A 17,113-nucleotide genomic window follows, 5' to 3' on the forward strand; every position below is an offset into this window, starting at 1 on the left:
GAAAAAAAAAAGAGAAAAAGAAGTCTTCATTGAATAAATCTGCTGATTCCACACCTTATTTAATTGACAGAAATTATTGAGGATCCCAAATTTGGTTGAAGAGCATGTGAAGGGTTTGACTAGATGATGAATGCCAATATTAAATCTGCTGGAGTTACCTGTACAAGATGAAGAGAGACAATGTCCAAAATTAGTTGAGATGATTTCCTTAAATGTGGCTTAAGAAGTATGGACACATAAAGCTCTACCTTGAAAATGAAAATAGATTTTATCTTACTTAGAGATAAAGAATGGGGTGTGGAACAAAGGCCATAAAACAGTTAGGTAAAACAGAAAGCTTCTATGATTCTATTTGTATGTACATTAGCAGGAACTTCCAGGAGTTACTGTAAATTCTCAAAGTGTTGTTTCAGCAGTACTAATTTAATGCTGACATACGATAGATTAAAATTTTATGTTAAGCTATCAACTGTTCTCTTGGGAGCTGAACTTTTCCTCTGGGGCTTTGGGCTGACATTGCATTTGACTTTTTATATAGTGCCAGGGCAAAGATGATTAATCTACCCTAAATTCAAGCATAATGAATACATTTTGCTTACATACTATTCCTATTCAAAAAGAACACTAGATTTATTTAAACAGATAACAAAGAATAGAAGTACATTGCTGTCAATGAATTTCAAAATATTTTTTATTTCTGCATACATTGAATAACTTTTACAGTTTAAAAAATGATCTGTTTTGAAGGTAAAATTGACAAATTTTGAAATGAAAAAGGCTAATATGTGAAGGAGCCAAACTGTAAATCAAATATTTGTGAAGTCAATACTGGAAGCTTGCTTACATTGAATTTAGAAAAACTTTTATACTCTTTTCTGTAAATACTTCTTTTTAAACTGAATCAGAGTAGCCACATTTGGAACACTTTTTGTTATCATTTGATGTTTTTAGATAGTTAGAACCTGGTCCTAGGCCTAAAATGGGCTTGATTTTGGAAAGTAAATCTTTTCACAACTGCCTTGATGCACAGCAACCTTTTTAAAAATAGACACTCCCTAAAGTCTTTTGTTCACATGGTCACACACTGATGCTTAGATATTCCAGAATCTAATATGGCCACAGTAGTTTTGAAAACCAAAGTCATTTTTTTTTCCATCTTTAGAAACCAACACTGGAATAAACATATCCAACAGATCTCAAGCTACTGTGTGTGTGAATGAACATTCCCTTTTGTTTTACACCTGAATGCTGTATATCTGTTTTGGATTGTATATTGTGTTTGTATATTTATGCTTTGATTCATAGTAACTTCATGTTATGAAATTGATTTGCATTAAACACAAACTGTAAATAAAAAAATAAAAATAAAATACATTACCAATAAAAAATTCTGATTAATTTTTTTCTTCTTGGTTATTCATTTTAAATAAAGCAGTGTGTACATGTCAATCCCAGACTTCCTAACTATCCCTTCCTTCCCCCTCTACATTTCCCTCTGGTAACCATAAGTTCATTCTGTAAGTCTGTGAGTCTGTTTGTAAATAAGTTCATTTGTATCATTTTTTTGATTCTGCATATAAGCTATATTATATGATATTTCTTTCTCTGTCTGACTTACCTCACTTAGTATGACAATATCTAAGTCCATCAAATTGCTGCAAATGGCATTATTTCATTCTTTTAACAGCTGAGTAATATTCCATTGTATATATGTACCACATCTTCTTTATCCATTCCTCTGTTGATGGACATTTAGGTTGCTTCTATGTCCTGGCTGTTGTAAACAGTGTTGCAATGAACATTGGGTGCATATATCCTTTTGCATCATGTTTTTCCCTGGATATATACCCAAGAGTGGGATTGTAGAATCGTATGTAGCTGTATTTTTAGTTTTTTAAGGAACCTCTGTACTGTTCTCCATAGTGACTATACCAATATACATTCCAACCAACACTGTAGGAGGATTCTCTTCTCTCTACACCCTCTCCAGCATTTTTTGTTTGTGGATTTTTTTAATGATAGCCATTTGACTGGTGTGAGGTGATATCTCATTGTAGTTTTGATTTGCATTTCTCTAATAATTAGTGATGTTGAACATCTTTTCATGTGCCTCTTGGCCATCTGTATATCTTCTTTGGAGAAATGTCTATTTAGGTCTTTTGCCCATTTTTTGATTGGGTTGTTTGTTTTGATATTAAGCCACATGAGCTGCTTATAAATTTTGGAGGCTAATCGCTTGTCAGTCACATCATTTCCAAATATTTTCTCCCATTCTGTGGGTTATCTTTTCATTCTGTTTATGGTTTCCTTTGCTGTGCAAAAGCTTTTGAGCTTGATTAGGTCCCATTTAAGTTGCAGCAATATCTTTTTCAACCCATCTCCTAGAGTAATGCCTGTATTCTACTTTAATAAAAAGAATCATACAGAATGTAGTCTTCTGTGTTTTGACTGTTTTTCTTTCAGCATTATGAGTTATTGTGTATAGCTGTAGATCATTTCTTCTCAGTCTATACCGTTGACCTTTGAACAGCACAAAGGTATTGTTGAACTTTTCAAGTCCATTTATATGAGGATTTTTTTTCACTAAATACATATTATGGTACTATATGATCCAACACTGGTTGAATCCATGAATGCAGAACCCCAGATTCATCAAGGACTGACTATGAAGTTTTACATGGATTTTTTAATTTAGAATCTTTTTCTTGGTTAACAAAAGTAGAATACAGGCAAAACTAATCTATGTTTATAGTCAGAATTGTGATTACCTTTGAGGCATGGAGTAGTAACCGCTGCTGCTGCTGCTGCTGCTAAGTCACTTCAGTCGTGTCCGACTCTGTGCAACCCCATAGACGGCAGCCCACCAGGCTTCCCCATCCCTGGGATTCTCCAGGCAAGAACACTGGAGTGGGTTGCCATTTCCTTCTCCAATGTATGAAAGTGAAAAGTGAAAGTGAAGTCGCTCAGTCGTGTCTGACTCCTAGCGACCCCATGGACTGGAGCCTACCAGGCTCCTCCGTCCATGGGATTTTCCTAGAAGGGGTCAATCTGGATGCTAATAAAGTTGTGTTTCTGCATTCAAGTGTGATTAATTTGTAAAAATACACAAAGTTGTATACTTGTAATCTGTACTTTCCTGTATGTATATTATACATGAATACACAGTTTAAAAATATGAGAGAACACTTGTAATCTGCTTTTGAAAATATTCAGAAGCTTTTTTCTTCAAGCAGTATACCTACTCTCAGTGGGGTGATTCTTCTGATAGTCAGGTTGGGTTGATCAGGTAGCTGTAGGCAACTGGCAGCTCACCTGGGGCTGGATGATAAAACTTGCCTTTTCTCACATGATGGGAGTTTGGTGCTCTTGACTGAACCTCTTTTTCCTTGAGGTCTTTCATGGCAATCTCAGGGTAGCCAGTGTGTGAGAGTGGAAGCTTCAGGCTCCCTTGAAGTCTTGCTTGTAATTCACACAGTATTATTCCTTCCCCACCCTCTCTCTCAAGTGTATTTAGGTGCTAAGGCAAATTATCAGGTTATCCCAGCTTCAAGGAGTGCTTATACTCCATCTCTTGATGGATATAAATGCAAAACATTTATGACCATTGTATTTATTCATAAATTTTTATTTATTCACCTATCTATTTATTTATCTTTGGCTCTGCTGGGTCTTCACTGCTATGAGAGGACCTTCTCTAGTTGCACCGAGCAGGGGCTACTCTCAAGTTGTGGGGCACGGGCTTTTCATCATGGTGGCTTCTTTTGTTGCAGAGCACAGGCTCTAGGCACCCAGGCTTCAGCAGTTGTGGTGTGTGGGATCAGGAGTTGATGTGTATGGGCTTAGTTGCTTTGAGACATGTGGGATCTTCCCGAACCAGTGACTGAACCTGTTTTTGAGGCAGGTTCTTAACCACTGGACCACCAAGGAAGTCCCATGACCATTTTAAATCTTCTATTATCAACAATAACCAAATTTTTAAGTGCAGGAATTGTTGCTTAATTAGGTACTTTTAGAAAGGAAGAATGTCTGAATAACTTGGTGTCAACATTATAAGGAACATTGCTCTGAAATGACAGAGCATTATATACAAAGGTGCCTGGAAATAAACATATACCCAATAACAATCAACAAGAGACCCAGATCTTTTAATACCCTTTTCCACTAAAAGGAACCAGGGTCCTTGGATTCATTCCAGGTCCTTTCCCACGGTTGGGACAGGAAAAGTTAAAGATGAACTTGGAATGTCAGACTGAATAAATTAATGTAGGAAAAGAGAAATTGCTGATTGACAATAAAAGGGAAATGATGAAGTAGAAAATAATTCTGCAACCATCAGAGTAAAAATTGGTTTGATCAAGAGTCATCAATGAGTACTAATTTTAAGGGAGGAAGTTTCATGAGGAATAAGGTGTTTACATAGTTTAAAGTGTTTCCCCACAGTTTGCTTGTTAGTTACAATAGGAAAAATTGTAACTTCACAGTGGGAAAAACAGACAGCACTTGACTAGGTGGTCAAAATTAATATTACTAATGAGAGGCAGAGGAAGTTGTGAGCCTCCAGGTATGTGTCTCCACCCCAAGAAAGACACAGAATCACTTAGGCAGTATTCTGGCTAGGGGTACATAATTTGATTCTAAATATGGGAAAACACACAAGCCCCAGTTGAGGAATATTTTATATATTTTTAAAAATTGGCCAGTATTTTATTTTTAAATATTAATGTCATGAGAGACAAAGACAGACTGAGTAACTATTCCAGAAAAAAAGGAGACTAAAGAAACAACTAAATACAATATGTGATCCTAGATTGAGTCCTGTCCTTGAGAGGAGAAGAAAATGCTGTAACAGACATTTTGGGGACAAAATTGGGATATGGATGGTGGTTTAAAGTCACTGTTTTATCTTTGTTAAGAGATAGATGGTAAATGTTAAATTTCCCATAGTTGGTAACTGTGGTTACCAGTATCCTGTTCTTAGAAAACGTACTCTGATGTGTTAAAGAGATATGGTGGCATGATGTATGTTATCTACTTTCAAATGACTCAAGAAAAATAAATAATTGGGTCTTCCCTGGTGGTCCAGTGGTTAAGACTCCACACTGCCAATGCAGGGGGCCCAGGTTCAATCCCTGGTCAGAGAACTAGATCCTACATGCTGCAGCTACAGAGTCCACATGCCGCCACAAAGATCAAGGATCCTGTGTGCTGCAGCTAAGACCCAGAGCAGTCAAAATAAGTTAATACACAAGTAAAACTAAATTTAAAATAAATAAATAATAGAACGTGTTGTATATATATGTGCATGTGATATATACAATATATAATTTATATTTTATTAATGTAATTATTGGGAGAAGGAAATGGCAACCCACTCCAGTATTCTTGCCTGGAGAATCCCAGGTACAGAGGAGCCTGGTAGGCTGTCATCTATGGGGTCGCACAGAGTCGGACACGACTGCAGCAACTTAGTAGAGAGAGAATGTAATTATTAATTATTTATTATGAACTATATAAAATTATATCTATAGAGAATGATAAAAACAAATGACAAAGAAACAAATGATAAAACAAATCTTGACAAAATGTCCAGAATTGGTGAAGCTGGATAAAAGATACATGGATTGGATAGGAGAAAAGTGATAAGCAGAAAGTTATCTGAGAGCAACTAGAGGCGGTCACTTCAGCTAACTGTCGAATAGGCACCTAATCCCACCAAGCAATTTCCCAGCCCTGCCTAGTAATATGCTCACTAGAACTCCAAAAATAGGGGGTTGTAAAACCCCCACCCACCAGGCTGGCAGGACTTGCCCTATCTCTAGCACATGCCCACACCTCACAGTATCCTGCACTAAAGTAATCTTCTGCCGCCACTGGACTCATGAACTGCTCGTGAATATTCCACAAATACGTACATCTAATTATAACAGACCAAATTATGGGAAGAACATGCGAGGTAGTGTATCTTGTTATATAACCTGCAGTTGTCAATCACGGTTGTCCATCAACGGCCCCTGTGGATTATGCAAATAACCCTGCCTTAAAAACTGTACCCCAGCTCTCCAGGGCCATTTGCCTCCCTTGTCGTGGCCCACCTCGCTCTTCAGGTAGTCCTTCTGTTTTTTCTTTGTGTGTGCTCAGTTGTGTCCAATATTTTGATCACCTGATAAAACAGCTGACTCACTGGAAAAGTCCCTGATGCTGGGAAAGATTGAGGGCAGAATAAGAGGGCATCGGGGGATGAGATGGCGGGATGGCATCACTGATGCCAATGGACATGAACTTGGGCAAACTCTGAGAGACTGTGAGGGACAGGGAGGCCTGGCGTGCTGCAGTCCATAGGGTCGCAAAGAGTCAGACACAACTGGGCGACTGAAGAGCAAGTCACATCCAACTCTTTGTAACCTATTCTTTCTTTCCTTATTGTTAATAAACTTTCTTGCAACAGGTAAGCCCTGAGATTCTTCTTTTCATCCTTGAGGCCCTCCCTTCTGGAGGAAGGCTCTCCAGACTCTCCTTCTGCTAACAAAAGTCGTCAAAGAAGAAAAAAAGATATGTGGGAATACTCAGTATGTATTTTCCAAATTTCTAAGTTTGAAATTGTTTCAAAGTAAAAATTTAAAAAGAAAAAAATTTTGCTTCTTTACTGCTTTAGTTAAAAGTGAGCATCTATTTAGTAATTTAGTGATGGTGCTAAGGAATTGTTTCAGCATATTACAGTCACACTTATAACAACCGGCAAGTAAAAACTGTTAATAATGAAATAATATAAGCATTCTAATACAGTTTCATCTTATTTTTTGTATCTCAACATTTCAGTCTTTGATGGAGATATTTAGTTTCAGCTAATGAAATAATATAAGCTAAATATTTAGTTTCAGCTAATGAAATAATAATGAAATAATATAAGCATTCTAATACAGTTTCATCTTGTTTTTTGTATCTCAACATTTCAGTCTTTGATGGAGATATTTAGTTTCAGCTAAATACAGATTTTATCACTCTGTACGCGTTCACGCGCGCGCGCACACACACACACACACACACACACATTATTTTTGCTGAGCCATTTGAATTAGTTGTGACTTTTTACTCCTAAATACCTAAATGCTTCAGTATCTACCTCCTAACAACAAAGGTATTCACCTAAGTAACCAATATGACTGTCTAACTGTGGAGGTTTACTACTGATAGAAAAGAAAGTGAAAGTGTTAGTTGCTCAGTCCTGTCCAACTTTTTGCGATCCCATGGACTGTGACCCACCAGGCTCCTCGGTCTACGGAATTCTCTAGGCAAGGATACTGGAGTGGGTAGTTATTCTCTTCTCCGGGGGATCTTCCTGAGCCAGGGAGCGAACTGGGTCTCCTGAATTGCAGGCAGATTCTTTACCATCTGAACCACCAGAGAATCCCAAATTAAAAAAAAAATTATCTAATACACAGTCCATATTAAATTTATCCAGTTGTCATAATGATGTCCTTTATAGCTTTTAAGAGAATTTCAATCAAGGAGTGTATTTCTTTATCATGTCCCTTTCCTTTCCTTATCTTTGAGGATATTAAACATACTTATTAAAAACATTTTTCAAGTTTGTCTATTATTTCCATTTAGGTAGAGTGAATTCTTCTATTTATTCAGTTTGTTGACTGTCTGTCATGGTGGTACTTTTCATTACGAGCTTTGAATTTTAGTTTGCTAGTTTGTCTTTTGTGTTTCATTCTCACATGTGTCTTGGGTAGTATCTTTGTAGATTAGGTGTTTATTGCTCAGCATCAGTTGGCTTACAGTGTCATTCTGGAGTTGGTTTTTGCGCTAGTGATAGTGCCTTCTGTTCAGTTCAGTTCAGTTCAGTCGCTCAGTCGTGTCCAACTCTTTGCAACCCCATGAATCGCAGCACGCCAGGCCTCCCTGTCCATTACCAACTCCTGGAGTTCACTCAGACTCATGTCCATCGAGTCGGTGATGCCATCCAGCCATCTCATCCTCTGTCGTCCCCTTCTCCTTCTGCCCCCAATCCCTCCCAGCATCAAAGTCTTTTCCAATGAGTCAACTCTTCGCATGAGGTGGCCAAAGTACTGGAGTTTCAGGTTCAGCATCATTCCCTCCAAAGAACACCCAGGGCTGATCTCCTTCAGAATGGACTGGTTGGATCTCCTTGCAGTCCAGGGGACTCTTAAGAGTCTTCTCGAACACCACAGTTCAAAAGCATCAATTCTTCAGCACTCAGCTTTCTTCACAGTCCAACTCTCACATCCATACCTGACCACTGGAAAAACCATAGCCTTGACTAGAAGGACCTTTCTTGGCAAAATAATGCTTTGCTCTGCTTTTGAATATGCTATCTAGGTTGGTGATAACTTTCCTTCCAAGGAGTAAGCGTCTTTCAATTTCATGGCTGCAATCACCATCTGCAGTGATTTTGGAGCCCCCCAAAATAAAGTCTGACACTGTTTCCACTGTTTCCCCATCTATTTCCCATGAAGTGATGGGACCAGATGCCATGATCTTAGTTTTCTGAATGTTGAGCTTTAAGCCAACTTTTCCACTCTCCTCTTTCACTTTCATTAAGAGGCTTTTTAGTTCCTCTTCACTTTCTGCCTTCTGTAGACTTTTGGAAATTTGTGGGGGCATTTTCGGTGCTGACAGTGACTGGTGAAGCTAGTAGCAATTGGTGGGCAGGTGTCAGCTAAGTTAAATTAATAGAACAAGCCTAAGCAACAAAGACTTGTCCTTCCCTAGATGCTGATACAAACTTGTTGAAAATACTGCTTTAGGCACAACTTGAAGGAATAGCCCTGAGCCTCTAGCATCAGCAAAATGGAGGTCACAACCTCAACAAACTTCTGAAAACAGGAAGCTGCTTATTGAAGAACTGCTTGACCTTTACTATAGTCACATCTCTCCTTCCCCAATTTAAGGCTATCCCTACTCAGGTTTCTTAGGCATGCATCTAATTGATGAAGGAATGGCTAGCTGCAAGGGATTTGGAGAGAGGCAGTTTTTAGTACTCCAGTTTCTGCCACAGAACCAGATACATTAGGAGAAGGTGCTAAATATACTGGCCCATTTCAGAGTTGTAGGTTTCCCTCTCTCCCACTGCATCCGTCCCTACTAAGTGGTTTTGTGACTGTCTCCCTAGTCGAGAACCATAGTCCATGTTGAACAGGCAGGGACCTGATTGAGGGTGATGTTGCAATCCTGTCCTCTGCCAGCTGTGGGTGTAGTTTATTCACCACAGTAGCCTAGGGAGGCTGGCTAGCTTAATCCTCTCTGCTCTTTGCAGTCACTCCAGGCAAGCATTTAAAAAATTTTATTTATTTATTCATTTGGTCGTGCTGTGTCTTTGTTACTGCGTGGGCTTTTTCTCTAGGTCGTGGCCAGCGGAGGCTACTCTCTAGTTGTAGTTTGCAGACTGCTCTCATTGTGGAGCAGGGGCTCTAGGGCTCTGGGGCTTCAGTACATGATCTCAGTAGATGCGGGTCTGGGGCTCTGGAGTACAGGCTTAATAGTTGTGGAGCAAGGGCTTAGTTGCTCCTTGGCATGTGGGATCTTTCTGGATCAGGGGTCAAACCCATGTCTCCTGCATTGGAGGCAGATTCTTCACCACTGAGCCAACAGGGAAGCCACAGGCATGCAGTTTTAATGTATAGAGCCCAGTCAGGAGTCACAGTAGCATACAGCCACCTGTCATGCTGTGGAACATCTAGGAAACACTCCAGAGGAACTGGTTCCAGGTGGCTAATACTGGTCCTGTAGTTTCACTCCCCATCTATCATATTTTCATTTCCAGTTCATGGAGATTCTAATTTTGTTTTTGTTTTAAAATGGGTTGCCTTTTATTTTTTTATTTTTTTTTAGTTTTTAAATTTTATTTTATTTTTAAACTTTACAATATTGTATTAGTTTTGCCAAATATCGAAATGAATCCGCCACAGGTATACCTGTGTTCCCCATCCTGAACCCTCTTCCCTCCTCCCTCCCCATACACTCCCTCTGGGTCATCCCAGTGCACCAGCCCCAAGCATCCAGTATCGTGCATCGAACCTGGACTGGCGACTCGTTTCATACATGATATTATACATGTTTCAATGCCATTCTCCCAAATCTCCCCACCCTTTCCCTCTCCCACAGAGTCCATAAGACTGATCTATACATCAGTGTGGGTTGCCTTTTAAATACACATTTGGAATGCATTATCTGTCTATTATTGTATCTGTTTGAAGTTTTTCTCTAAAATTCACTCAATCTGTTTGATAGGAAGTGACCCTATAAAGGGAGAAGGCAATAGCACCCCACTCCAGTACTGTTGCCTGGAAAATCCCATGGATGGAGGAGCCTGGTAGGCTGCAGTCCATGGGGTCGTGAAGAGTCAGACACGACTGAGCGACTTCACTTTCACTTTCCACTTTCATGCATTGGAGAAGGAAATGGCAACCCACTCCAGTGTTCTTGCCTGGAGAATCCCATGGACGGAGAAGCCCGGTAGGCTGTAGTCCATGGGGTCGCACAGAGTCGGACACGACTGAAGCGACTTAGCAGCAGCAGAAGACCCTATAAAACTTGTTTACTTATGCAATTTTTTTAAGCAGAGAAAAGATTGTATTATACTCACTGAACCGTGCACTGCTTATTGAAGAACCGCTTGACCTCTACTGTACCCTGTCCAGAGGACAGGATTGCAACATCACCCTCAATCAGGTCCCTGCATGTTCAACATGGACTATGGTTCTCGACTAGGGAGACAGTCACAAAACCACTTAGTAGGGACGGATGCAGTGGGAGAGAGGGAAACCTACAACTCTGAAATGGACCAGTATATTTAGCACCTTTTCCTAAGGTATCTGGTTCTGTGGCACAAACTGGAGTGCTAAAAAACTGTACACTTTTTTTCACATGACACATATATCTTGGATGTCTTTTTATAAGAACATATGAAAATATATCTCCATTATTTTATATTATACGAATATATCATATTTAGACAGTCCTGATTGACAACTTGTTTCCTTTACCAACAGTGATGCAATAAACCTACTAGGTGAACTTTTGTGACTATGTCTGCTTTATATAAACCAAATGCCAGTTATTATATGTAAGAGCACGTTTAATTTAGGTTTTTTGACTTGGGTTATGACAAAGAACCCGTCCAAAAATGTCAGTCTGAAGAAGCAACCAAGAAAATTGTGAGCCACTTGTTGCTGCCATACACAGATTTATTCTCATTTGACAAGTTAATGAACAATCAGCACATTGATCAATTAAACAGCAAGCTGAAAAGCCCTGTGCTACTGAAACCACAGAAATGTGTCTCAAGGGTAGGGGGTGGACTCCAAGGAGCTGTTCTTGTTTATATCTCAGCACAGAAAGAATTCACTTTGCCAAATTGTTCTCTGTAAAGACTATATTAATTTAAACTCCCTCCAAATATTGCATCATTGTTTTTGAGGCTGCCTAGTATTCTGTCATATGGATATACCATAGTTAAAATGCTTCAAAGAGTGTCTGGTCCAGGGAGTGTTAGTTGTCATGATTGCTGTTACTATAAGACATTTTCACTTTTTTGTGCTAGTATTACGATATTGTATTGCTGATATTTACTTGGTGCTTTTGCCATTTTCTTTTTCTTATCACTTAGCTTCCTTCCTTATTTCTAGTTTTATTGAGATATATTTGACATACAGCACTGTGTAAGTTTAAGGTGTGCAGCATAATGATTTGACCTACATACATCATGAAATAATTACCACAATGGGTTTAGTGAACATCCATCATCTCATATAGATACTAAATAACAGAAAGAAAAAAAATGTATATATAATTCTTGTGATGAGATCTCACAGGATTTGCTCCCTTAACTACTTTTATATTTAACCTACAATGGTGTTAATTATATTTATCATGTTGTACATTATATCCCTAGTACTTGTTTATCTTATAACTGGAAGTTTGTCACTTTTGACTACCTTCATTTAATTCCCTCTCCCTCCAACCCCTCCTCTGGTAACTACACATCTGATCTCTTTTTCTATGAGTTTATTTGTCTGAAGTACAAATGATTTATTATGTTAGTTCCTGGTACACAACACAGCGATTCAACATTTCTATACATTAAAAAATGATCACCATGATAAGTCTGTCACCATACAAAGATATTACATTATTATCAACTATATTCCCCACACTGCACATTTTACAACCATGATTCATTTATTTGGTAACTGGAAGTCTGTTAATCTCTCTCATCTATTTTCCTCATCCCCCTAACACCCCTAATCCATCAACCACCTGTTTATACTCTGTATCTGTGACTCTGTTTCTCTTCTGTTATGTTTGTTTCTTTGTTTTCTTTTTAGATTCCACATATAAATGAAATCATACAGTATTTGTCTTTCTCTGTCTGACATTTCACAGAGCACAGTGTTCTCTAGGTCCATATGTGTTATCACAAATGGCAAGATTTCATTCTTTTTTATGACTGAATAATATTCCATTATATATATATATGTATATATATTTTATATATATATATATATCTTCTTTATCCATCTATCTATCCATCTATCAATGGTTGCTTCCATATCTTGTCTATTGTAAATAATGTTGCAATAAACATAGGGGTTCATCTTTCTTTTGGAATTAGTGTTTCTGTTTTCTTTGGATAAATACCCAGGAGTGGAATTGCTGGATCGTATGGTAGATCTATTTTTAACTTTTTGAGGAATCTGCATATTGTTTTCCATAGTGAAAATGAACGTGTTAGTCACTCAGTCGTGTCTGATTCTTTGTGACTCCGTGGACTGTAGCTCACCAGACTCCTCTGTCCATGGAATTCTCCAGGCAAGAATACTGGATTGGGTTGCCATTTCCTTCTCCAGGTGATCTTCCTGACCCAAGGATTGAACCCAGGTCTCCTGCATTGCAGGCAGACTCTTTACTGACTGAGCCACCAAGGAAGACCATAGTAGCTGCATCAATTTACATTGCCACCAATAGTAATGAGATTTCCCTTTTTTTCTCCATCCTCCCCAACACTTATAACTTCTTATCTTTTTTTTTTTGAATCATCATTAACTTTATTTGTCACTCTTTATAGACATTGGTCCACTTTCACATAAAAAGTAGGGAGTATCTACTTCCACTTAACAACTTAACATTCTATATAGAACAATTTTGTACGGTAAACCAGAGTAACTTACACAAGGGGGAAAATGACTGAAATCATGCCCCAAGATGTCCCCCAAATGTTTTTGTGTATATGATTACAAGTGTCTTAACTCCACAAAGCTAGTTCCTTCTTAGATTAATGTAGTATGTTTAATATCCACACTTGACCATTCGGATCACCAAAATTTCAGAAGAGATTAAAAAAAACAGCTATCATCTGTCAATCAGATGCAACTGAAAATGTGAATGACTGTGGAAGCACATTCATACTTAATAGCTGCTTGAAGTTAAAAACCTTTTCTTGTTTCAGAGATATTTACATTAAGACATTTACAAATGGTTCATAGTATATAACAGCCCAAATGTCACTTTTAACCTGTCCTGTGTAAGGAAGTTAAACATTTCAAATTCAGTGCATTTTCCCAACATAAATAACACAAACTATTCTAAATGTTTTACATTTATTACAGTGCATATTTCCAAATAGTAGATGGAATGAAATTATATTAAATGGTTATATCATCGTATTTAAGCATATTATGGAATCTATATCACACAAGTCAACTCACATCAATACTATATAACTCACTCTAAAAGAACATCACAGGCACACACAAAAGAGAAAAAAATTTGTTTTTTTTTATAAATTTAAAGTGTACTACCTAGTTTAAACTACACTAAAAGATTTATTTTAATGAAACAGCCAATTTTCAAACCCTCTTTCTTTCCAAGTTTGTCATAAGGAAAGTTCAATCCATTCGAATCTTCTAGTTTGTCATCCTATAAATGATGCTATCATATCCAGGATCCATGTTCCAAATATTGTAACAGGTGACAATCAGAGTCAAGGCCAAGCCGATCATTATCCAAAGTACCAGGTTGAAAACCACGGGATATTCAAAATTATATTTATATGCAAGGTTATAGGTAGTTGAGGGGTCCTTCACTTGTTTTGTCTCAAGGATATTCCTCGTCTTCCTCACAAGGGATGTGTCGAACGATCTGACAGTCACTAACTCTACCACTGCATTCCCACCATAGAGATTGTACATGTCATCTGCAAACTTTTGCAGAGCATCAATAAGGATCTTACAGGCATCTCTAAATTGTTCAGAGTCTTCCCCATAGTGTTTCCCAATTTCATCCAGGCCTGCTAACCCCAGTGAGTATAAATCAGGAGAATGATCCTTGGCTAGATGCTTATGTCGAGACAACAAACTTGAAATATCACGTAGCACTTGCAGTTCAGAAAGAAAAAGGAGATCAACTTCATTGTTTCTACTCAGAGAATTGAGGGGAAGTGAAGTGAGAACAGAGTTTTCTTGAAACAGTCGATTGCGGAGCTGTCTGAGCGTTACTGAGAGATCTTCAAAAACTGAGTTTGCCTTCCCCACCATGTACACTCTTTCCTCACTGGGAGCCAACTGCAAAACCACAGGAGTTTCTTCAGAAAATAAGGAGTGAATGGAATTTGCTATGCTGTCAAGACTAAAAGGAACTGCATTCTCCAAAGGGTACGAAATGACACTGCCTGGGGGTAGAGCAAGCTTGTCCACTCCTTTAACCATCACCATAACAGTAGCCCGAGGAAGGTGGAATAGGTTACCTACTGCAAGGCCCGGCCAAGAAAGGTCCTCTTTCACAGAGAAGCCCATGGACAATGCAGCCACGTCTGGGATTCGCTCTCCTGGAATAGGCCAATTTCCATTCTGGGAAACAACAGACCCTGGTGATCTTAATATACTGAATTCGTTCCCAAAGACACCCGCCACCGAGAAGGACAGGAACACGACGAGCACAGCCATGGTTCCGCGGCGGCTGCAGCGGCGCAGGGCGACGCGGAACTGGCCAGCAGGACGCTACGACCAGCGCAGCACGAGGGGGTGACGAGCTCGGGCTCGCCCCGACTCCCAGAGCCCGCCATGCCGTCGCCTCCCGCTGGGACGGTCGCCGCCTTCTCCCAATTTCTTATCTTTTTGATAATAGTCATTCTGACAGGTGTGAGATGACACCTCACCATAGTTTTGGTTTGCATTTCTTTGATGATTAGTATATTGATCATCTTTTCATGTGCTGGTTGGCCATCTATATGTCTTCTTTGGAAAAATGTCTATTTAGGTCCTCTGCTTATTTTAAAATAGGATTGTCTGCTTTTTTTCTATTGAATTTTATGAGTTCTTTGTATGTTTTGGATATTAACCCTTTATGAAGTCTGTTGTTTTCCAATACCTTCTCTCATCCAGTAGGCAGTCTTTCACTTGTTGATAATTTGCTGTTCTCAAGCTTTTTAGCTTGATGTAGTCTTATTTATTTTTGCCTTTGCTACCCTTGCTTGAGGAGATATAGTAAAAAATATTGCTAAGGTATGTACTGCCTATGTTATATTTTAGGAGTTTTATGGTTTCAGGTCTTACACTTAAGTCTTCAATCCATTCTGAGTTTATTTTTGTGTATAGTGTGAGAAAGTAGTCCAGTTTGATTCCTTTCACGTAACTGCTCAGTTTTCCTAACACCATTTATTGAAAAAGCTGCCTTTTCTCCGTTGTAGATTCCTACCTCTTTTGTCATGGATTACTTGACCAATACATATACATAATGGAGCTATCTATTCTGTTCCATTGATCTATGCGTTAGCTTTTTTATCGATACCATACTGTTTTGATTACTGTAGCTTTGTAGTAAAGTGTGAAACCAGAGACCATACTCTGACTTTGGTCTTCTTTCTCAAGATTGTTTTGGCTAGTCAGGGTCTTCTGTATTTCCATACAAACTTTAGAATTATTTGTTCTAGTTCTGTGAAAATGCCAACTCCGGGAGTTGGTGATGGACAGGGAGGCCTGGCGTGCTCCGATTCATGGGGTTGCAAAGAGTTGGACACGACTGAGTGACTGATCTGATCTGATCTGATTGTGCAATGAATCCTCAGAACTTTTTTGTCTTGCAAAACTAAAACTTATTCCACCCCTTTTCAATTTTTTAAGTATGGCTAATTAAATTAATTCATCTAAGGGTTTTTATCTTTGAATATTCTGTGATAATTTATGGTCATAAAGTATTTTTTTAGTACATTGCTGTATTCAGTATCCTAATATTTTAATTTATTTTTACAACTGCTTTCATACGTGATTTAAGGCCATAATTTTTTTTTTTTCTACTGTCCTTTTTTTGTTTATTTGTTTTGGAGTCAGCTTATTTTAGCGTCATAAAAATGCCTTTGCTTCGGCCTTTTGGCTAAGATCAAGTGTAAAATGCCTTCAGGAGCTTCCCTCTTTTCCTGTTTTCTGGAATAGTTTGCTAAGATAAGCATTAATCTATTCTTTAGAGATTTGGTACTAATAGAACTCTTTAAAATGACCCCAAGGGGATGACTTTTACTACTGATTTAATTTATTTAATGGCTATGCAATATTTTAAGTTTAGTACATCAAGAAATTTCAATGAATTATAATTCCTTAGACCATTTTTCTGTTGTGTGAGTTTTTCAATGTGTTAGCATAAAGTTATTTATGATGTTTTCTTTTTCTAAATACTATTTTTGTAGATTATCCCCTTTTTCATTCCTAATATTGACTTTTGCCTTTTCTCTTCCTCATGGTCTGTCTTACCAGAGGCGTGTGTATTTTATTAGCTTAAGAACCACCGTTGTTTTTTTTTAACCCTTTATATCATCTACCATTTCATTAGCATCATTATTTCTTTCCTTTTCTTTTCTCTATGTTTTTTCGTTTTTTTTTTTTCTTTCTGAATTCTTGGGGTTACTTTTAGCACTAAAAAAAAATCTGTATTAAATTTTTTAATAGGCATTACATTCATATAGGTCACATATATAGAAAAGTTATGTATGGCAATTTCATGCAAAGGTGGGCACAATAAAGGTCAGAAAAAGCAAGGACTTAACAGAAATTGACGAGATTAAGAAGAGGTGGTAAGAATACACAAAAGAATGATACGA

At 38.1% G+C, this 17,113-nt stretch overlaps 1 protein-coding gene across 1 annotated transcript; it reads right to left on the bottom strand.

The window, feature by feature from the left end:
• Positions 1–13,044: 13,044 nt before the first annotated feature.
• LOC102403500 (renin receptor-like) lies at positions 13,045–15,117 on the bottom strand. Its single transcript, XM_044941561.2, has one exon. The coding sequence runs from the start codon at positions 14,964–14,966 to the stop codon at positions 13,929–13,931; it is 1,038 nt and encodes a 345-aa protein (XP_044797496.1). The 5' UTR covers positions 14,967–15,117; the 3' UTR covers positions 13,045–13,928.
• Between the last annotated feature and the right edge of the window lie 1,996 nt (positions 15,118–17,113).

This window comes from Bubalus bubalis, chromosome 4 (genome assembly GCF_019923935.1).
Source record: "Bubalus bubalis isolate 160015118507 breed Murrah chromosome 4, NDDB_SH_1, whole genome shotgun sequence".
NCBI lineage: Eukaryota > Metazoa > Chordata > Mammalia > Artiodactyla > Bovidae > Bubalus > Bubalus bubalis.

Coding starts and splice junctions, on each gene's coding strand:
- LOC102403500 (XM_044941561.2), bottom strand. CDS start 14,966: ATGGCTGTGCTCGTCGTGTTCCTGTCCTTCTCGGTGGCGGGTGTCTTT.